The sequence below is a fragment of the Megalobrama amblycephala genome, linkage group LG5, assembly GCF_018812025.1.
Source record: "Megalobrama amblycephala isolate DHTTF-2021 linkage group LG5, ASM1881202v1, whole genome shotgun sequence".
Lineage (NCBI taxonomy): Eukaryota > Metazoa > Chordata > Actinopteri > Cypriniformes > Xenocyprididae > Megalobrama > Megalobrama amblycephala.
The window spans coordinates 29,468,927-29,493,110 of NC_063048.1; the positions used below are offsets into that span (position 1 = coordinate 29,468,927).

A 24,184-nucleotide genomic window follows, 5' to 3' on the forward strand; every position below is an offset into this window, starting at 1 on the left:
CTTTAAAAGACATGATATTTTTGATGGTTTTGGATGAAAATGAATATAACTTTGGGTGTGGTCGACTCATTTTCAACATATGTCATGTTCTTAGACTCCTGAAACCTTGCCGAGTCCAACGATACCAGACATGCCATGTTTCGGCTTATGGTTTGTGCAACGTTGTGATTTAGCACTTATAAAACTTTTGCGAATATCTTCAAAATTGTTAGTCCGATCGAGATGAAACCAGCATAGGAAACACAAAACTTAAGTTGGTTAACTAAAAGCTATAGCCCCAATGTCAAAATTTTGATAAGAAGTGGCAAAAAAATCCAATTTCTATAGAATTTCTATTTCTAAAGTCTAAAGTGTTTACATGCTTGCTAAATTAAATATAATACCTGTTTGTGCTTAAAGGCCATAAATGCTTGAACCCTGATAAATGCTGCTTGCAGCTTTATTATTGTTGATTTATTACATTTTAACAGCATTTATTCTCTTCATCAGGTATATTCCAAAGACTCTGTGAAAATGGGAAGATAACTCTTACTGAGAGTGAGGTAATCCTGATGTAAACATTTACATTTTTTCCACATCGCCAACCTACTTGATTTTCTTTATTTTTGGTCATTCAAAGTTTATACATTCACAACCTATTTCTGTGTATCTGTGTTTTAGTGGTTAGGACTCACCATGTATTCATGAGGGAAAGTCTGCTTGCCAGGAGGTTTGCCAACAGATGCTTTTCTTCGTCCTTTTATCCCTCTAAGAATTAAAATGCTTATCTTTTTTCTTAAAATGATCATTTGATATACAAATTTCACATCAAATTGTGTAATCATTGTTATAACTGTTTAATAACTGAAAAGTATTTCATGTAATGTATGTATTTCTCATTGTAAACACTTGGAATCACTGTTAGTGAAAAGAAATGCTTTCAATCTGCTATTTTTAATTAGCTTATTTTTCAAATGGTCAGAAAGATTCTAAAGTAATAATATTTCTCAACACAACATCTTATAAGGGGCCTCTAGGTCTATGATACTTGGAGAGATCTATCTATTAGCAGTCACATTCATAGTCATACATCTAAAGGACAGTTGCTTTGGCTCCTACAGGGTTGTGAGATGCTGACATGCCAGGGCAGAGTGTTTTGGTGTCAGTTTAGGAGCATTGCTTGTCTGATATCAGCCACACTGATAAGGACATGTAAAGGTCTATATTCCATTTTTAGATACAATCTAATTGATTTTTAAAACACATTGTACTAATGAATACTAATGAATTTAATTACTGCCTGTAGTATGTAATGTATGCAAAATTAAGTAGCCTATTTTGCATGCATATTTACTGTGAGATGGTGTACGATTCACTTTTGCCTCGTATAACCAGATGAATATGTATTTTTTTTGTCTCCTGACACTCCACAAAAGATGATTTTTTGATTTCTTCATATATATATATATATATTTTTTTTTTTTCCTGGGAAAGATAACTCTTGATGAGAGTGAGGTTATCTGATATAAACATTTTAATAAAGATTTTTGCTTGATTTTCTTCTTTGCTGTTTGTTTTTCATTCGTAGTTCATAAATTTACAAACTATTTTTGTAATATCTGTGAGGGAACATGAGGGATGAAGGAACATCTGCTCGCCACAAGGTTTGCCAATAAAGAAGCGGTGTAAAAAGAAATTTTGATTGTGGTATACTTAAAAATAAACAGCATATAAATAAAATAAATGTCGATCCTTTGAAGAGAAAACGAAGGTAAAGCTTTGGGGATTATGTTGATCTTGATTTACTCCATCTATGTTTTTGATAATCATTCTGAATCCCATCCGGACGTAGTCTTTGACAAAAATGTAATTTTCTCAGCTTTTTGTTTAAAATGTTGCTTTTTTTTTTTTTTTTAAATGAAACTTACCCACATAAAAGTATTGATAAAAAGGATGCATGAAGCTAGAATAAAATGTTTTAAAATTGGTAAAAAGTATAAATCTAAATTAATAGGCCCTACCTAAATAGGTACATAGTAGTATACAAAAATAATAAATAAATAGTAAACTATGAGTATGATCTTATACTTGAAGTATAAAACTTCTAGTAGTTTACTGAGAGTACACAAACTAAAATATGTTAAAAAATAGTTAACTACTAAGTTCACTTGTAATACAAATGCAGTAGCCTACAAATGAGAAATTTATTTGTGAAATAGTTGTGCATTTAAAGTTTATTACTGTTACACTTAGCGTACAGTAAAAGGCTACTTTTATAGCCTACTAAAAAGTAGGCCAATTTAGTCCCAAGCAGTATTGAAACAGTACACTTAAAAGTTTACTATATATTAGTATTCCTTCTTCATAAAGTATACTTGAAAATATACTTGAACATCACTTAAGTAGCCTATACTTCATGAACTTGAAATATACTTCTTTTTCATAAGGGTTAGTCTTCTTTGTCAGTTTATTCCGTTAAGAATTAATATGTCATCAAAAGCATAATTTGATATAAAAATTTCACATGATCAAATTATGTAATAACCCTGTAATTTGTGCAAAATTTCATGATATAATTTAACTTTGATTGTAAAGTGATTAATGTAGCCTAATGTATGTGTTTCTCATGTTAACCACTTGAAGGCACTGTTTTTGCCCTCCGTGTTTACTTCCGTATGACAGCCCGTGGTGTGTGTTGCCAACTCACAAAAGTGAGTACACTCCTCACATTTCAGCAACCATTTTATTACATATTCTCAAAAGACAATACTATAGAAATTAAAATTGGATATACTGTAGAGTAGAAAATGTGCAGCTTGTATAGCAGTACAGATTTACTGTCCTCTAAAAATAGCATTATTGTCTAAATAACTGGCAACAAAAGTGAGTACACCCTAAGTGAAAATGTCAAAACTGTGTCCAAAGTATCAATATTTTGTGTGAGCACCATTGTTATTTAGCACTGCCTTAATCCTCCTTGGCATGGAATTCACCAGAGCTGCACAGGTTGTTGCTGGGATCCTCTTCCACTTCTCCATAATGACATCACGGAGCTGCTGGATGTTAGACACATGGCGCTTCTCCACCTTCTGCTTGAGGATGCCCCACAGGTGCTCAATAGGGTTCAGGTCTGGAGACATACTTGGCCACTCCATCACCTTCATCTTCCTCAGCAAGGAGGTTGTCATCTTGGCGGTGTGTTTGGGTCATCATGCCGTTCAGCCCAGTTTCTGAAGGAAGGGCATCATGTTCTGCTTCAGAATGTCACAGTACATGTTGGAATCCATGTTTCCCTCAACAAAGTGCAGCTCCTCAGTACCAGCAGCACTCATGCAGCCCCAGACCATGATGCTACCACCGCCATGCTTGACTGTAGGCAATACACAATTTTCTTGGTACTCTTCACCAGGGCGTCACACATGCTGGACACCATCTGAGCCAAACAAGTTTATCTTAGTCTCATCAGACCACAGGACATGGTTCCAGTAATTCATGCTTTTGGACAGGTTGTTTTCAGCAAATTGTTAGCTTCAGAAGAGGCTTCCTTCTGGGACAACAGCCATGCAAACTGAGTTGTTGCAGTGTGTGGATATAGTCAAATATGAGCAATGACAAGCTGACCTTCCGCTTCTGCAACCTCTAAAGCAATGCTGGCAGCACTTATGCATCTGTTTTTTGAAACCAGCTTCTGCATGTGACGCACAGCACAAGGTCTCAACTTCTTAGATTCAACTTCTTTGGCCTGTTCCGAGTGGAACACGTCTTGGAAAACCTCTCTATGACCCTGGCCACTGCGCTGTAACTTAGTTTCAGGGTGTTACCAATCATCTTAGAGCCTAGGCCATCTTTGTGGAGAGCAGAAATTCTAATTCTTAAATCATCAGAGAGTTCTTTGCCATGAGGTGCCATGTTGAACATCCAGTGATCAATATGAGAGAACTGTACTCAAAGAACCAAATTTTAACTGCTCTAATACAAGATCCACACATTTGTATGGTCCTATCAAGGAGACAAAAACATAAACATGATGAATAGGACATGTGGCTTTGCATGGTTAAACAACATACAACTGTTATCACTTAGGGTGTACTCACTTTTGTTGCCAGCTATTTTGACAGTAATGGCTGTATGTTAAGTTATTTTCAGAGGACAGTAAATCTATTCTGCTATACAAGCAGCACATTGACTATAAAATATATCCAAGTTTCATTTCTATGGTATTGTTCCTTGAGAATATATGTATATATATATATATATATATATATATATATATATATATATATATATATATATATATATATATATATATATATATATATATGTATATATATATATATATATATATATATTTATATATATATATATATATATATATATATATATTTATATAGTGGCGGGAAGCAAAGAGGGCCAGACTCAATGCGTGGTGAAATTACCCCAGAGGGGCCTTTATTGAGTTACAAAGATTGACATTAGTGCAGCTGTTCCCAGGTGGCGGGAAACTGGTGCTTCAGTGCAGAAGTGAATTTGTGGCAATTTGCTGACGAACTGCAGCCAGGTTTCCTTAACAGTCACTGGAGCCTGCAGGAGAAAGGAACCAGAGAAAGGGTTAGTCTGGTCTTGGGAGATCTAGTCTCCCCATAAGCTTCTTTCTGCTGTGCTTATATCCTCCTCTACTGATGGCTCTCAGGTGGCTCTCATTCCCAAACTCCACCTCCTGGCAATTGGATCCACTCCATTTCCATGACAACACTGACGAGTGCTTTGGGAGCTTGCCACAATATAAACTTTTGAACTGAACGCTGATAACACGCTGGAAGGTCTGCCTCCTTTTTACCACTTTGAAACATTCCATTTAAATGAGCCTTGGCCCACAGGACACGACGGCGCTTCTGGACCATGTTCACATTTGGCTTCCTTTTTGCATGATAGAGATTTAATTGGTATCTACAGATGGCACGGCGGATTGTGTTCACCGACAGTGGTTTCTGGAAGAATTCCTGGGCCCATTTAGTAATGTCATTGACACAATCATGGCGATGAGTGATGCAGTGTCGTCTGAGGGCCCGAAGACCACAGGCATCCAATAAAGGTCTTCGGCCTTGTTCCTTACGCACAGAGATTTCTCCAGTTTCTCTGAATGAATCTTTTGATGATGTTATGCACTGTAGATGATAAGATTTGGAAAGCCTTTGCAATTTGACGTTGAGGAACATAAAACATTTAAAGTATTCCACAATCTTTTTACACACTCTTTCACAGATTGGAGAGCCTCTGCCCATCTTTACTTCTGAGAGACTCTGCCTCTCTAAGACATCCCTTTTATAGCTAATCATGTTACAGACCTGATATCAATTAACTTTACTAGATAGTTGCTAGATATTCTCCCAGCTAAATCTTTTCAAAATTTCTTGCTTTTTCAGCCATTTGTTGTCCCAGTGCCAACTTTTTTGAGACCTGTAGCAGGCATCAAATTTGAAATGAGCTTATTTAGTGGATAAAAGTATAAAATTTCTCTGTTTAAACATTTGTTATTTTATCTATGTTCTATTCTAAAAAATGTTGGCTCATGTGATTTGAAAGTCTTTTAGTTTTCATTTTATTCAAATGTAAAAAACGTCCCAACATTTCCGGAATTCGGGTTGTATAAATGCGTACAGCATTCATCTTTCCCTTGATCCTGACTAGTCTCCTGATTGGTGGAGTGCTGCAGAGATGGTTGTTCTTCTGGAAGGTTCTCATCTCTCCACAGAGAAACACTGGAGCTCTCTCAGAGTGACCACCGGGTTCTTGGTCACCTCCCTGACTAAGGCCCCTCTCCCCCGATTGCTCATTTTGGCTGGATGGCCCGCTCTAGGAAGAGTCCTGGTGGTTTCAAACTTCTTCCATTTTTGATGGAGGTTGCTGTGCTCATTGGGACCTTCAGTGCTGCAGAATTTTTTTTGTACCCTTCCTCAGATCTGTGCCTTGATACAATCCTGTCTTAGAGGTCTACAGACAATTCCTTGGACTTCATGGCTTAGTTTGTGCTCTGACATGCACTGTTAACTATGGGACCTTATATAAACATGTGTGTGCCTTTCCAAATCATGTCCAATCAACTGAATTTACCCTTTTTCCGTTTTTATTTTAAATAAATTTGCAAAGATTTCAAACAAAATGATTTCACATTGTCATTATGGGGTGTGGTTTGTATAATTTTGAGGAAAATAATGAATTTAATCCCTTTTGGAATAAGGCTGTAACATAACAAAATGTGTAAAATGTGAAGCACTGTGAATACTTTCTGGATGCACTGTATATACACATTTCCATGACTCTTTGGTTATTTGTAGCCTACATGTACATTTAAAATGTATGCTTATTGTGACTTTTAAAAAAATATACATGGTTCATACCCTCTAAATCAGTGGTTCCCAAACCTGTCCTGGAGGACCCCCAACCCTGCACATTTTGTATGTTTCCCTCATATATCACACCTGATTCAACTCATGTGCTCATTAGTAGAGACAGTAAGACCTGAAATGGGTGTGTCAGAAATAGGGAGACATGGAAAATGTGCAGGGCTGTGGGTCCTCCAGGACAGGTTTGGGAACCACTGCTCTAAATGCACAAACAGTTGGTTTTAAAGTTAAAAGTATTAAAGAGATTTGCCACACTTTCAGAGTGATTGCAAATTCTTATTTCTTGGCACTATCATACAGTGCCAGATCTTGATCTGACTTGACTGGTATTAATTTGCATATACTGTATTGACACAAGAATTTAAACCAATATACGCATGGCTTAAGGGTGAGTAAATTAAAGGATAATTTTCATGTTTTGGGGGTGAACTAACCCTTTAAATACCTAAGCAGGTATTTTAGGTTTTCTATTTTTATGTGCTTTTTTGTGCCTTATTCAGATAGGACAGTAGAGAGCAGACAGGAAAGCATTGGGGCAGAGAGAAGGGGCAGGATCAGCAAAGGACCTCGAGACAGGAATCGAATAGTTATTAATAGGGTTTTTAATATTTTTATATTGTAATAATTTCACAGTTACTCTCCAAATAAAAGTAGACGCAACTTAAAGACAGTATAAATATTAAAATATTTAAATATTTGTTTAATGTCATATTTTTATGAATGAAGGCCAGTATCACTGATACTAATACGTCTAATATGTCTTTTTAAAAAAATTAATTATAGACATTCAACATTACAGTATAACTGAAAGCTACCAATTTCAACATTTATCAGGCTTTAAAAAATAACTTTTAATTTCAGTAAACTTAAAACAATCTTCACATAAACCCATTATAATAATAAATGTCATATTTACCTATGGGCTTGTCTAACAGGTAGGAAATACATAGAAATTGAATAAAGTAAATCACTTCACTACATAAATTATACATTAAACATAGATCAATCCTTATTAAAAAGCTACAATTTTTCTGTTACCTTTGATCTTTGATTAACATTAATGACAGACATCACAGCAACTGGTTTATTAGGCTGCTTTGACTTTCAAGCCCTGGGTATATTTTAGTTTTTATGTGTACATGCAGAGTTGAAAACACAGCCTTTCAAAGTATACTTCATTTGACTCATACGCATACACAGGCATTCGACGCATGTGCAGTTTTGAGCAATCTCTCACCACGAGTAAACATCTTTGTATTCTTTCATGCTAAAGTTGTACAAATGAGGGTACTAACCTCTTTGCACAATCTTTGTGTAGGCCTCCATTGTCGCTGTATCTTGCATGAGTTATGAAATATTCTGTTTATGCAGTTTTTCATTGACTACCTTGTGAATCGGTGCCCCCAGGGCACGGTTGTAACCTTTTGGATAAACTAATTGCCGCAAAAAAATTAAATGTGCATCTGCGACCTGCACTTACAAGTACTCTGACCCTTGCATACGCATGAAAAGTGAACTTTTGGGCTTAAGACCAACACAACACCAACCACAATAAGATGGATTGAAAGTTTTTGAAAGATATTCTTCTTATTCTTCTTATTACTTGCCACTATTATATAGAGAAAGTGCTTGTTCTGACTTGACTGGTTTTAATTTGCATATACTGTATTGGCACAAGGATTTAAATACCTAAGTAGACCACCTGTCATGAGTGTTTACCACTGTCATATTAAAAGCAAGTCCAGGCTGGACCAACTGGCTTCTGCTGCTTTGAATGCATTTTTGGGGGCTTTGAAATGTTTGTTTTGAACATAAACCCATACTGTAAAAGAGATCTAATATAAAATGTAATATAGTGTCCAAAAATGTATTTCATAATATAATGTACAGAAATAAACCATGCACATCTGACAATTTTTTATGTCCTCCAAGAAAATAATAATAATTATAACTTGCCTAGGTGAAATATGTAGACCAGTGTTTCTCAACTTTTTTTCAGTCATGACACCCTTTGAAATTTTTCAAAAATGTGTGGCACCCTACATTAGTGTTGTCACCATATTGGAGCTTACACCTTGAAAAGTATTGATATTTGATACCTCAGGGAAGAACCGCTGTATATACTGTCATATAAACATTGCTCAATTACCATTACAACTACACTATATTGCCAAAAGTATTGGGACATCCCTCCAAATCATTGAATACAGGTGTTCCAATCACTACCATAACCACAGGTGTATAAAATCAAGCACCTAGGCATGCAGACTGTTTCTACAAACATTTGTGAAAGAATGGGTTGCTCTCAGGAGCTCAGTGAATTCAAGCGTGGTACCGTGATAGGTTGCCACCTGTGCAATAAATCCATTCGTGAAATTTCCTCACTACTAAATATTCCACGGTCAGCAGTTTGTTATATGGGGGATTACGGTGTGTGGTTGTTTTTCAGGGGTTGGGCTTGGCCCTTTATTTCCAGAGAAAGGAATTCTTAATGCTTCAGCATTCCAAGACATTTTGGAAAATTACATGCTCTCAACTTTGTGGGAACAGTTTAGGGATGGCCCCTTCCTGTTCCAACATGACTGCGCACCAGTACACAAAGCAAGGTCCATAAAGACATGGATGAGCGAGTTTGGTGTGGAGGAACTTGACTGGCCTGCAGAGTTCTGACCTCTACCCGACAGAACACCTTTGGGATGAATTAGAGCGGAGACTGTGAGCCAGGCCTTCTTGTCCAACATCACTGCCTGACCACACAAATGCACTTCTAGAAGAATGGTCAAAAATTCCCATAAACACACTCCTAAACCTTGTGGAAAGCCTTCCTAGAAGAGTTGAAGCTGTTATAGCTGCAAAGGGTGGACCAACTACATATTAAACCCTACGGATTAAGAATGGGATGTCATTAAAGTTCATGTGCACATAAAGACAGACGTCCCAAAACGTCTGCAATATAGTGTATCTCACCTAAATGTTTGCTCACTTAATGTATTTTTTATTTTTTTACATTGGGGTAATTTAGTTGAAATAGCACAAAACAGCTTGATTTCAAACTTTGAATTGACAGTCAGTAATGAAATAACAGTCAGTAATAAAATAAGAACAAATAAAAAGTTACTAACAATAGTACAATAACTACAATAGAATAAAGATACAAATGAAATAAATTGCTTTTCAGGTAGGTCTAACAGAAGTAGGGATATTCAGGTGAGAAATAGCATATACAGGTGCTGGTCATATAATTAGAATATCGTGAAAAAGTTAATTTTTTTATTGTAAATTATTTTTAAAAAATGAAACTTTCATTTATTCTAGATTCCCTACATGTAAAGTAAAACATTTCAAAAGTTTTTTTTTTTTTTTTTAATTTGTTGATTAGAGCGTACAGCTAATGAAAGTCCAAAATCCAGTATCTCAAAATATTAGAATATTTACATTTGAGTTTCATTAAATGACCATCCCTACAGTATAAATTCCGGGTATCTCTTGTTCTTTGAAACCACACTAATGGGGAAGACTGCTGACTTGGCAATGGTCCAGGAGACAATCATTGACACCCTCCACAAAGAGAGTAAGTCACAGATGGTCATTACTGAATGGGGTGGCTGTTTACAGAGTGATGTATCAAAGCATATTAAATGCAAAGTTGACTAGAAGGAAGAAATTGGGTAGGCAAAGGTGCACAAGCAACAGGGATGACCACAAGCTTGAGAATACTGTCAAGTAAAGCCGATTCAAACACTTGGGAGAGCTTCACAATGAGTAGAATGAAGCCGGAGTCAGCGCATTAAGAGTCACCACACTCAGACATCTTCAGGAAAAGGACTACCAAGCCACTTCTGAAACAGAAACAACGTCAGAAGCATCTTACCTGGGCTAAGGAGAAAAAGAACTGGACAGTGAACAGTGGTCGAAAGTCCTCTTTTCAGATAAAAGTAAATTTTGCATTTCATGTTGAAATCATGGTCCCAGAGTCTGAAGGAAGACTGGAGAGGCACAGAATCCAAGCTACTTGAAGTCTAGTGGGAAGTTTCTGAAGTCAGTAATGTTTTGGGGGGCCGTGACGTCTGCTGGTGTTCGTCCATTGTGTTTTATCAAGTGCAAAGTCAATGCAGCCATCTTCCAGGAGATTTTGGAGCACTTTATGCTTCCATCTGCTGACAAGCTTCATGGAGATGCTGATTTCCTTTTCCAGCAGGACTTTAGCACCTGCCCACAGTGCAAAAACCACTTCCAAGTGATTTGCTGACCATGATATTAATGTGCTTTATTGGCCAGCCAACATGCCTGACCCCTGAATCTATGGGATATTTTCAAGAGAAAGATGAGAAACAGTCGATCCAACAATATACAGATGATCTGAAGGCTCAATAGTGCCTCAGCAGTGCCACAGGCTGATCACTTCCATGCCACACTTCACTGATGCTGTAATTTGTGCTAGGAGCAAGTCATTTGCTGTAATATGTGCTGCCGACCAAGTATTGAGTGTACAAATGAACATACTTTAAAGAACTTGAACTTTTCTGTTTTGAAAATCCATTTTTTGATTGATCTTAGGAAATATTCTAATATTTTGAGATACTGGATTTTGGACTTTCATGAGCTGTACGCTCTAATCATCAAAATTAAAAAAAAAAAAAAAAAACTTTTGAAATGTTTTACTTTACATGTAGGGAATCTAGAACATATGAAAGTTTCATTTTTAAAAATAATTTACAATAAAAAATTGAACTTTTTCACGATATTCTAATTATATGACCAGCATCTGTACTAGAGAAACTTACCTTGGATAGTCTTCATTGTAAAAAAATTAAATACATATTAATCAAATAAAGTTACAAAAGTTATTCAGTCAAGAGCAAGGAGTGATTTTAGTGATTTTTCTCATTGTCTTTTGTTGTTTGACTAACATTAACAACACAGATGCAGCAGGTTTATTAGGCTGCTGTCACTTTAAGACCAGATGCACGGATCCAATATACTGTTGCATGTGCGTTTTCTTTCTGAGTTGTTTTAACATTCACTTAGGGCATAACTGATTGTTTTTATGTGAATACCCGGCAAGACAGACATTGTGACAACATTTTTGTGTGTATTTGACTGTTTAAGCACAACAAGCCACAAAAGAAAAATCATTTTGGCATTTGCGAGCTGTATGAGAGGCGGCTTTATGTGTGCATGCTTTGGATGTGAAAATTATGCGCAAGCCCCGCAATCCCCGCAATCCCACGTCGATCAACCTTTCTTATTATTTGCATTTTTATTATGAGTGTGTGTGTATTTGTTGTTATTGGAGACATCAGAGATTGATGGTAAATAATAAATAATTTTTTTACACATTTGAGCAATTTAAAAATGTTTGAAATGTTTGTTTTTTTACACGGCACCCCTGCTCTCGCCAGACATCACCCTGGTTTTGAAAAACTGATGTAGACCAATGTTTTATCCTTGGGCAAATGTGGAGGATTTCAGTTCCTTGTAATGGCAAAGTTTAGATGAGGTGTGGGGAGTGGGGTGGGGCTTCTACAGAGGTTTTAAAGCTTGAAGGAGGGCAAAAGTGTATAAAAACCAGTCACAGGCAGTCATTTGGGTGAAAATTCATTGCATCTCTGAAGGTACATATCTTATTCATTCTTATCATTCTTATTATATCATTATTCATCTGTAGTTGTTGTTCTGTAAGGATTTATTATATACTGTGTTTATGTATGTGTTATGTCTGTATTCCTGCAGCATAAAAAGTTGAGCATTGCGCAAACAATAAGTTTGATAAAATGTATACTCTGAATGCAATGTAAGTCATTTGGATAAAAGACTCAAATGGCTTTTTGTTTTTTCAATACAGAAAAATCAATAACAAGATGGAACTTGTTTAGGTTTAATCGAGTATTAATCAAATAGAGCTAACTTTTATTAAAGCAATATAATAACTTTGAATCATTATTGTAATTTTCTCTTTTTAACAGAAAAAAAAAAAAAAAAAAAAAAAATCCGGACAGATTTCAAAATGCCTCCTCCAGTGGTTCCACATGGCATGTGCCTAAAAGTCATAGATAACCGCAGCATGAGGGGTGGCATGGGCTCTGAAACAAATCCTTTGAAGTTCATGAATCAGGACTACAACATTTTACAAGAGTACTATCTCAAGAAAGGTCGGAGATTTGAGGATGAGTTTTTTCCGCCAGACCCTCGTTCCATTGGCGAAGGGCTGCTGAAGCCAGAAGACATGGCCCGAGTGGAGTGGATGAGACCAACAGTATGTAATCTTCTCCTTTGAGGCATCATTTTTAACACGTTCTGATAATATTGCTCACTTAACTAACAGTGTAAACTGTACAACTTTTCTTGAAAGCTAAAAGATGTGACTGTGACAAATGCTTGAAAGAATTTAAAAGACACTACCTAAACCACTATCAAGCACATCCCTTTCACAGAAAACAGTTGCAAGAAAAAGTATGTGAATCACTTGCAGAATCTGTGAAAATGTTAATATTTTTAACAAAATAAGGGAGACAATACAAAATGCATGTTATTTTTTATTTAGTACTGTCCTGAGTAAGATATTTTACATAAAAGATGTTTACATATAATCCACAAGACAAAAAAATAGCTGAATTTATTAAAATAACCCCATTCATAAGTATGTGAACCATTAATTCTTAATACTGTGTGTGGTTACCTTGATGATCAATGACTGTTTTTATGTTTTGTGATGGTTGTTCATGAGTCCCTTGTTTGTTCTGAGCAGTTAAACTGAGCTCTGCTCTTCAGAAAAATCCTTCAGGTCCTGCATTTTCTTTATGTGACGAGCAGGGCGGGCGAGAGCCGTGAGGGAACGGCGCGAGGCCGGTGGCGCGAGTGATAATGAGCGTCACCTGCGAGGCGCGCCGGCCTCGAGTCTCTTACGGAGGAGCTCCGGAGGCATAAAAGGAGGAGCGACGACCGTGAAGGACGAGAGAGGACCAGGCCTGGACTTTATTTTATGTTTTATTATGTTTGTGTGGCCGGCAGACGTCCGCGAGGGTCTGCCGGCATTACTTTCGATTTGTTCTTTGTTTATTTCTAATTAAAGTTTTGTTGAATGTTCGCCGGTTCCCGCCTCCTTCTTCCCGTTTACGAACTACGTTACACTTTAGTTTTTAAGCATTTTTTTTTTTTTTTTTTTTTGCATATTTGAATGGTTTACAGCAGTGACTGTGTGATTTTGAGATTCACACTGAGAACAACTGAGGGACTCAAACACAACTATTAAAAAAGGTTCAAACATTCACTGATGCTCCAGAAGGAAACACGATGTATTAAGAGTTGGGGGTGAAAACTTTTGGAATTTTGAATATTGATATTCAAGTGAAATAAGAAAAATTTGGACCTCTTCATCCTGTTCAAAAGTTTTCACCCCCTGACTCTTAATGCATCGTGTTTTCTTCTGAAGCATCAGTGAATGTTTGAACCTTTTTGTAATAGTTCAATCATTAATCATTAAATCATAATCATACAGTCACTGTTGTAAAGGGTTCAAATATGCAAAAGATGGTGGACAACTGAAGAATTTTTGGGACCTGGAGATTTTTCTGAAGAACAGTTCTCAGTTTAACTGCTCATAATAAACAAGGGACTCATGAAGAACCATCACACAACAAAAAAACATCGTGGATCATCAGGTAACCACACACAGTATTAAGAATCAATGGTTCACAAACCTTTGAACTGGGACATTTTAATAAATTCAGCTATTTTTTGGATTATATGTAAGCATCTTTTATGTAAAATATCTTACTCAGGACAGTACTAAATAAAAAATAACGTGCATCTCTCTTATTTTGTTAAAATTTTGCGTCTGCAAATTTTGCACATTTTCACAGATTCTGCAAGCGGTTCGCATACTTTTTCTTGCAACTGTACATCTGTTGAACAAATGCCAAATACTGAAAGTATGACTTACTTTCTTTCAGAAATTGTGTCCAGGTGCAGCTGAATTTATTGTAGAGTCAGTGTCTAGGTTTGACTACTCCCAAGGGATAGTAGGTATGTCTGGGTAACCACAATACAATATTTTTTTCTTCCCGCTGAGCATCACACTAGGTGTTGCTATAATAAGTACATTTGTGTTTTACATTTTTCCCCCTTTAAATTAAACCTATTTTTTGGGTTTGATTTGCACAAAACTTGGCATGCATCATCCCAAGACCCTCATGAGAAAATGTTATTGAAAGAAACTGAAGTTTATATTGCACTAACAATATAATTAGTTTACAATTGAATGTTATTTTAACTTTCATTTATCCCAATAATATATACTGCTGTCTAAACTGCTGCTAATAAAAACGAAGAGACAATATGATTTGTCTTTTATAAAATATTAAATAACACATCTGACACACTGAAAAGATGCATGGCAACATCCCTGTATCCTTCAGTGCCTGATGATTGCCTCTTTTGGCTTTATTTAGGCTTAAATTTCTGCTGAAAACAAAGTAAATACCTTCTCTAGCAAAACTAAAAAAAAAAAAAAAAAAAAAATCAGAAATGACTTGTGGAATATGAAAGATATCAAATCAATGTGGCAATTAGTGTTTTTTTTTTTTTATATCTCAGGAAACTGCTGGTTTCTGGCCTCTGTTGGGGCTTTAACATTTCAAAGCAAATTTTTACAAAAGGTCATGCCAGACGGACAATCATTCAGCCACAAATATGCTGGTTTATTTCACTTCAGGGTAAGTTCCTCTTATTTCGTGCCATAATTTCCTACATTTATTTTGATCATATTATCCAGAATCAAAACCCCAAGCAATAGTTATTCCTGTTTTGTCTTTTAATATAGTTAAAAGACAATATAGTATAAACATAATATAGTTTTTCACTCAGTGTTTTAATTTAAACTTACAGTTCTGGCGTTTTGGAAATTGGTATGATGTTGTGATTGATGACAAACTGCCAACAATTGACCGCCAGCTGATTTTTGTGCAATCAAAAACATATAATGAGTTCTGGCCAGCCTTGATGGAGAAAGCGTATGCCAAGTAAGTGCCTATACATCTTTTAGTAACTTTATGTGAAAATATCATTTCAAGTATATGTAAGCAATAGTGCTGTTGTATTCAATATAAGCACGGCTCTTATTCAACCTGTGATTTGTGTGCAGTAATAGTCCTGATAGTTATGTCTATTACATTGCGGCATACTGTTTGAATGACTGTTACAGGGTGTGCGGCTCCTACGCTGACATGCATGCTGGTCGAGTATCTGAGGCCCTCATGGACTTCACCGGTGGGGTTCATATTCACTACAATCTGAAAACGGCTCCAACTGATTTGTGGGAGATAATGTACCGTGCTTTCCAGTCAGAAGTCCTTATGGGTTGTGAAACTCCACGAGGGGTGAGCAAAAAAAAAAAAAAAAAAAAAAGAAAAGAAAGAAAAGAAAAGAAAAAAAAAAAAGTATGAAAAAAGACCATATTGCACAGTCTCCAAAAACTTTTTGCTATATATGGAGCCTGACACAAAGATAAGGACTGAAACAGACACCTTTTTCATTGACATCTATAAAAACCCTCACTTGTAGCATGTGCAATGACATTTACACCGCACATTATCTCCTGATAATTCTTCTGTTTCCACAGAATGAGAGTGAGGAAGAGTTACCAAATGGTATAATTCTGGGCCATGCTTACACTGTGACAAACGTTTACCAGGTAAGACAACTCTCAGCATGCATCAGATTCATATAAGGTCTCAAGGTAAATATTTTAGGGGCAAAAGATGATACCTGGAAGCCAACCAATACCCATGCTTTAGATGCTTATATATTATTGAGGTTTTTTTAGCATAAATCTTAGTGCTTGTTCTGCTCATTGCTTGAAGTGGAAAAAAAAGTGTCAGTGGGGGAGGTTCCCATTCCAAATCGTGTACTGGGGGCTGGGCGGTCAGAAAACCACATGTCGTTCCACATCTGTAAGACCTTCGTTCATCTTCAGAACACAAATTAAGATCATTTTGATGAAGTTTGAGAGGTTTCTGTCCCTCCATAGAGATCCAATGCAACTACCACTTTCAAGGTCCAGAAAGTTAGGAAAGTCATCATTAAAGTACTCCATGTGACTCCAGTGGTTTAACCCCAATTTTATAAAGCGACGCGAGTGCTTTGTTTGCTCAATAAAAACATAATTTACTACTTTACTTACGAAAATATTAATATGCAACATGCGTTCACAACAACATCATCACGCATACGTGTTGTGTTCAGATTCGCACGTCAACATGTGCTTGTGTTCATGAGAGAGATGACATTGCTGCGTGAACATGCTTTGGATAATATTACTTTGTAATAAACATTATCCAAAGTAAATGAAAATGCGTTCTGAAGATGAACAGAGGCCTTACAGATGTGGAACCACATGAAGGTGAATAATAAATGACAGAATATTAATTTTTTTGGGTGAACTAATCCTTTAAAATATAGAGGGCAGGCCCACTTCGAGCACTCGTTGTGCTAAGACAGTAGTGAGAAATGAAAAAGTCACTTTGAATGGTTTGTATTTAAAATCAAATCAGGGGTGTTCAAACTTTTTGATGCCAAAATCCCCTTGCAGAGGACTCCCTTCTTAGGGGCCGTTCACACAGAACGCGTCTTTGCGTCTAAAAAAGCAATAGAAAAACAATAAAAAAAAGTAGTGCATTGGAATAGAAAAACGCGTTCTGTGTGAACGGCCCCTTAAAGGTGCTAAAGAGGATCTTTTCATCGACTGAGAAACCAAAGACTGTTAGTGAGTTTTTGAAATGAGCGCATGTATAAGAACAACCCCCCTCCTTCACAGCTAATTTCGAGGGAACGCCTCCCAAAACTCGTGCACGAGTATTGGAACACGAGTGTTTACCACCGGCATTCGCTGTGTCGTGTTAGTGGATTCATTATGTCGGACTCACCGCAGGTAACTCATAATCTGCAGGTGTTACTCCTGTCTTCTGACAAAAACATCGCATGCGGCGCCCGTAGAGTGTGGAAAGTTACTGGAGCGCGCAGCCGCGCACGTCTTGCACAAGGAACGTCATGGCAGTGATTGACAAGCCAGAGGGCCAATCGCGTAAACGATTGGCTGATGTTTTTAAGGCCCTACCTCGTGCACAGATGATGTATATTAATATTATTCATTTCAGTGCACCTAATAAATAGTCTTTTATCAGTTAGTAAAGACAGTTTCAAGTAATATTGCAAAAATGTATAAAACAAAACATCCTCTTTAGCACCTTTAATGCCAGCTATATAAATTCATGTATGATCCATTTATACTGTGTGAGGAAAAGGACCTTAACCACAGGTTGCTTTAGCAAGACTTCAGAATCTTTTATTTTTTATTTTATTTATTTATTTTACAAGCTTGTTCCTGTTAGAAAGTGTGTTGGAAATGGGGGAAAATAATCGACTTTTTGAATGTGCCAAATATTAAAAATAAACATGTATTTTACTTCAAAATTACAAAATACATTACAAGTACATTACAAAATAAAGCTACTAAAGTATAAAGCTACTGGTAATACTGTATTAGAATATTTACACTGTCATTATACTACTAAATATATAAAATCATGCTCTACAGGTCATGAGTGGTAGATATCCTGTTAAGCTGGTGAGATTGTTCAACCCATGGGGAAAAAAAGAGTGGAATGGAGACTGGAGTGACAGGTAAGAAGTGATTTTATTTAACCACACTTTTTAGAAATTTAGAGTCTTTCAGTTTTAGCCCGAAAATTTCCAATATGCAACAAATTTTATTCTCTTGGACAAAACTCTTGAGATGCACATTCTTGTTTTCAAGGGTCTCCTAATTAATACACAGTATATAAAAACACAAAAAAAGCACAAACAAAAAGAATTTCAAAAGACTCATTCAAGGCAACAAACAAACCACAAGTTAATTAATGCACAAGATTATCAAAACATGAATAAATGATCTAATAAATGACAACAAATATTTGTAACAAGTGTAGTGTAGTTGAACCTGTAAAGGAAGATGCGTGACGCAGAATGACTATGAAAGTTTTAATAAACACAGAAAGCAAGTGAACACTACAAACATGGCTCTTTTATTATGAATTGATAAGGTAATAACAGTAAACATGATAATGCATTATCCAGAGGACCCCAACTGATTCTTTTGGCAGAGTGAAAAGGTTTGTAGATCTTTCCCAAATACTGGTAAAAATGGTTCATTTCTAACTGTTCATGTTAAAGCTAAAGCAGATTATTTTAGTACAAAAAACTACAACAAATTTAAATAATCCCAAGAAATTTTGGCAGATTATAAACTATATAGTAGGTAACAAAAATATCTCTAATTTTCCTTTATGTATAATAAGGATTCTACTAGCTTATCTGATAGAGAGCAAATGCTTAATTATTTTAACAAGCATTTTATTGCCTTTGGGTCATTATTTGAGTCACAATATCTTTCATGCTCACATTATCATTTTTTTAATGCTGAAATTCGTTTACTAAAGGAAGAGTTCCGATGTTCATAAAGCACTTAAATCGGTTGATATAAATCACCAGGCCCTGATTGTGTGGAACCTATGTATTTGAAATTAGCAGATAATATTATTTTGTCGCCTTTAACTTTTTTTTCCCGCTTTTAATCTTTCATTAGATACTGGTGTTATTCCAGAAATGTGGAAATCAGCTTTTGTTGTTCCCTTATTAAAAGGGGGAGATCCCACTATCTTATAGGCCAATCTCAAAGCTTTGTGAAAAAATGTAAAATCAAAATTTTTAGAAAGTCTTATTAGTGAACAGTTGACATGTTATTTGAATGTAATCAAAGTCCCATATAATAACAAAGACTATAGAATAACACAAGACGTGTCACTCGTATTGTTTTGAATGGTGTAACGCGCAATATGGCGGAATAAGTCCCGCCTTCTAAATAAGAGCCAATCGCCGACTGGTAAAGTCATCGCGTCACTTCAGCGGCCGTTAGAATCACTGGTTTCTATAGACCTTATTTACTAGAGAAACAAGCGCGCCGCCATCTTTATAAAATTGTCTTTGAACTTCCGTTTTGCGGTAGCTCTGTACATTTCTATGGCATCGCTGTCAAAGAATAATTAGTTGGTTAAGTGGATTTACTTGTTGTAGAGTTAATGAAAGTTATCATGAGCATTGTTATGTTTAAAGCAGATGTCTTAACAAATTTCAGTAGATCGGGATGATTTTAAAACGAGCAGTTCATTCATAAATGTAATATCGCTGTGGAAATACAAACCGGAAGTCAAAAGACAACGAGTGCAACGCTGAAAAGGGGCGGGGCTACATAAGGTCTATAGAAACAGTCAGACGCGCGCCTCCCAAGAGACGCGCATTTAGGTCTGCGCATGCGCATTAGCTTGATCCAGCCTGAAAAATAGTTTTTTTGTCATGATTCGAGCGTTTAGAAACTAAATTTATGAGCCGGTTGTTGTTAGATTTCATTGGTGATTTCAAATATGAAATTTAATCATAAGGTTGGCGAACAGTTTTGGAGAATTTGATGTTTCCCCATTCAAAGAGATTGCATGATGCCCAGGATGCCCGAGAGGTGTTTCAAAGATGGCCGCTGAGTGAAATGACTTGTCTTAAAGGGACTTTGATAATAATCAATCAGGGTTCCGTGAAAAACATGGTACCACAACAGCCTCTCTGAAAGTTTTAAATGATATTGTGAAATATTTTAATAAAGCTGATTATTGCTCTTTCCTTTTTATTGATTTAACAAAGGCTTTCAACACATTTGATCATGAAATATTGCTGCATAGATTAAAGAGTGTTAGTTTATCAAATCATGTTATTTTCTGGTTTAAAAACTATTTAAGTGGACAAACTCAATGTGTAAAGGCAGAAGGTAAATGATCTGGACTGTTAGAGATTAAAGGTGTTCCCCAAGGATCTGTGTTGGGGCTCCTTTTATTTACTATCTACATAAATAGTCTTGATTGTGATATTAAGGATTCAAATGTTCACATTTATGCAGATGACACTTTATTGCAGGGTACCTTCTATACAGCAAGCCCTGCATAAGCTTCAATTGGCTTTTGATGTCATTCAGTCCCAGTTTCATATACCAAAACTTGTTTTGAATTCTGATGAAACCAAGCTTATGTTATTTTCAAGCTTTAAAAAAAAGTAAATAATCTTATTCCTCCCCAGACAGAAATACGATCGAGTTAGTATAAGAGTTTAAATATTTTGGCATCATTGTTGATGATACATTATATTTTAGCTCTCACATAACTCAGTTAATGATACGATGTGTTTTACATAATTCTTTCAGATCACCCTTGTGGAACACAGTGAGTAATGAGGACCGCAAACAACATCTTCTGGACGATAATGGAGAATTCTGGTGGGTATGAAAACTACATTTTACATGGGAATTACATTTTGTCTAGGATTTACTTAGGAAGAGTTTTTTTGTTTGTTTGTTATTTGCAGGATGTCAATGGAAGATTTCCTTAGAACATTTGACAACATCGATATCTGCTGTTCCTATCCTGATTTTCTGGAAGGAAAGTCTGCATCTCGCTGGACTTCCAAGTATCACAATGGCAGCTGGGTTATTGGGAGTACAGCTGGAGGCTGCACGAATCATCGAGGTACTTTTAATTCATTTTAATTATAAAGTCATCAGTGCAAATCTGCTTCTAACAATCATGTTCTGTAATTGTAGACACCTTCTGTACCAACCCCCAGTTTTGGCTGAAGGTTAATGAGATGGATAAGGCCTGTGAGCAGGGCCAGAGCAATGTTCTGGTGTCCCTCATACAGAAACCTGACAAGAGAAACAGACGCCTTGCTGCACACCATGGCATCGGCTTCATCGTGTTTGCGGTCAGTATTAACAAAAAAATGCAAAGGCAGTAAATATGGTTGTACAATGATGCCTTTGTGCTTAGAGAGTAATCTTTTTATTTTGAACTTTTACAGGTTCCACCTGAGGTAAGTAAAATATACTCACAGTTTAAATAAGTTTAAAATGTAAAATTTTTTTTTTTTTTTGTCAGGTTGTATTAATACATTTTACATAAGTTGTCACCTTTCTGACACATTCATTTTGCATATTCAGAGAAACTTGTTTTTGTTTCATTATTCTTTAGATGACATCTGAGGGAAAGTTGGGATCAAGCTTTTTCTTTAGCAGATACCCTGTGGCAAGAAGCGATAAATTTGAGGCTGCAAGACAGGTGATGAGCTTCTTCAGGCTGGAACCAGGACAGTATGTCATTGTACCGTCCACTTTCAGCCCCAATCAGCCTGGAGAATTCATCCTGTCCATTCTGTGCAAAAATGAGATCCACATTCAGTAAGTTGCATGAAGGACTGAGAGATTAATGACTTTACATTATTCAACAATTAAGTAATTATTTATGCTTGGAATAAGATTAAACATTCACAGTGACCCATATTAAAAAACTGACTAATTTATACACTAAAATGTTCACAGTCATGTGTGTTGTTACACAGGTAAATTTTTTAAAATATGTTTTTAATACAGAAAGGACACAGAACGGACCGAGAATTTTCTTGTGGATCTTGTTGGCGAGTCTGAGGTAATAATACACAGAATCATTTTGTAAGATTTTTAGTATTCTCTTGAGTTTGTCAGTATGTGCAATCAGAGAATTATTCACTGAAATATTGCTTCTTTCAACATATCTCTGCAATTTCCACTAAATCAAGAAATGAAATTTAATTGTACAAATAAAGTTCAACTTCAGAATTTATTACATAAACAAACTTCTCTGTACTTGGAATATTACCCTATTGTTTATACTTTAAAATATTAATTCTAAAATATTTCTATCAAATAAATATACATAAATTAAACTTGCTAACATTTTTACATTAAACTTAACATTTGAGCATCAGCTATTACTTAATATCTGATATTATCTTAAAATTGTAAAGTGTAGACTGTAATATCAGAAATTAATTTTCTGCTTCAGGAATGGGAACTCTAATTGTGATTTTTAGTAGTTGCAAATGAAACAGTCTTCTCTTTTCTCATGTTTAGCCTGAATACAATGAACAAATGGATGAAGCTTTGAACAATAAAACTCTGTTTCGACAATATTCTGATCAGGTAAATATGAAAGCTAATATATTATCAAAAATATTAAACATGATCCAAAATTAAACTACAGCTGTTACAAGCTTCAAACCCCTTAAAGGATTAGTCCACTTTTAAATAAACTTTTCCTGATAATTTACTCACCCCCATGTCATCCAAGATGTCCATGTCTTTCTTTCTTCAGTCAAAAAGAAATTAAGGTTTTTGATGAAAACATTCCAGGATTTTTCTCCTTATAGTGGACTTCAATGGGCACCAAACAGTTGAAGGACAAAATTAGTTTCACTGCAGCTTCATATTGTTCTAGACGATCCCAGATGAGAAATAATGGTCTTATCTAGAGAAACAATCACTCATTTTCTAAAAAAAATAAAATTTTATACATTCTAACCAGAAATGCTCATCTTGAACTAGCTCTCTTCTTCATCTCTATTAGAATTCCGACAGTGTAGACACTACTAAGCAAAATGAGTGATTGTTTCTATAGATAAGACCATTATTTCTTGTCTGGGATTGTGTAGAACAATTTGAAGCTGCAGTGAAACTAATTTTGACCTTCAACTGTTTGGTGCCCATTGAACTCCACTATATGGAGAAAAATCCTGGAATGCTTTCATCAAAAACCTTGATTTCTTTTCGACTGAAGAAAGAAAGACATGGACATCTTGGATGACATGGGGCTGAGTAAATTATCAGGAAAAGTTTATTTAAAAATGGACTAATCCTTTAATGTCTTCTTCGGAAACAGTACAAGGTTGTTGATGCTGAGAAACTTCAACAGATTCTTCATGAAAACCTGCTTAGAGGTGAGTGCTGTAAAATCCTGTATATTCTTTGTGAAATAGCTGTAGTTTATTAAACTTAATTTGCCACAAATGCCATAAATCTCTCAAATGTGATTCATACCTTTTAGGGAATAAAAATACTGAAGGATTTGGCCTGGATTCCTGCAGAAGTATAATTGCCATGTCAGATGTATCCTTTTTTCCCATTCAACAAGTCATTAAAAAAGAATTTTTTGAATGATGATATTTGATTTATCCTCATGGTTCAGCTTGTATTTGCAGTCGTTCTGTGAAGAAACATGTTTTAGCTCTAGAAATATTCCCTGACTGTAACAATAAAAATAGTTCTCTGTCAGTGGAAGACTTCGTGGAACAGAATTTCTTCGCCTGTGGAACCGCATATTGACGTACAGGGTGTGTGGATTTGAGTCTGCAATTTTGCTGTGTGTTTTTATTGTATTAAGACAAGAAATATAGCCATGTATTGAGTTTTATTAAGACACTTACTTTTTCTACAGAACATCTTCTACACCATGGATTCTTCCAAAGATGGCGTACTGTCTTTCAGCGAACTGCAAAACGCATTCAATAAAACAGGTTGAATTCAGTTTATACTTTGCTGTAGTAAATATCACTGCTGGTGGGAACTGTTACTTCCAGCATTAGAGCTGCAGTGATCCATAAAATTGAATGCAGAGATACTGTGATATATACATAGCTTTCATCACATTTATGTCATGGTTGTTGTACCCTAGGCATGCATCTAAATGAAGACATCCTGAATCTCATGTTTGTGCGGTATGGTGGTGCTTCAGAACAGATTTCTCTGGAGGGTTTCATTTGCCTTGTCATGCGTTTGAACTGCATGGCTAGTGAGTAAAAATTTCTACAGATTTCGTCCCTAAAAATGATCGTAGAGT

At 35.9% G+C, this 24,184-nt stretch overlaps 1 protein-coding gene across 3 annotated transcripts in view; it reads left to right on the top strand.

Annotated features, from left to right (window-relative positions):
• The window catches only part of LOC125269037 (calpain-1 catalytic subunit-like), a 39,748-nt gene that overhangs the window by 14,023 nt on the left and 1,541 nt on the right, over nucleotides 1-24,184 (top strand). For 2 of the 3 annotated variants that reach the window (XM_048191749.1, XM_048191750.1), the window contains 2 exons: nucleotides 490-542; nucleotides 661-1,534. In XM_048191749.1, coding sequence (XP_048047706.1) covers nucleotides 490-542; nucleotides 661-687 — 80 coding nt within the window. In that variant the 3' untranslated portion in view covers nucleotides 688-1,534. Of the gene's footprint in view, nucleotides 1-489; nucleotides 543-660; nucleotides 1,535-15,585; nucleotides 15,761-16,002; nucleotides 16,075-17,976; nucleotides 18,063-20,682; nucleotides 20,755-20,843; nucleotides 21,005-21,078; nucleotides 21,240-21,335; nucleotides 21,348-21,505; nucleotides 21,712-21,903; nucleotides 21,959-22,422; nucleotides 22,492-23,227; nucleotides 23,286-23,392; nucleotides 23,455-23,609; nucleotides 23,679-23,782; nucleotides 23,862-24,019; nucleotides 24,137-24,184 lie in introns of those variants that run through there. The other variant, XM_048191751.1, reaches the window with a different exon arrangement.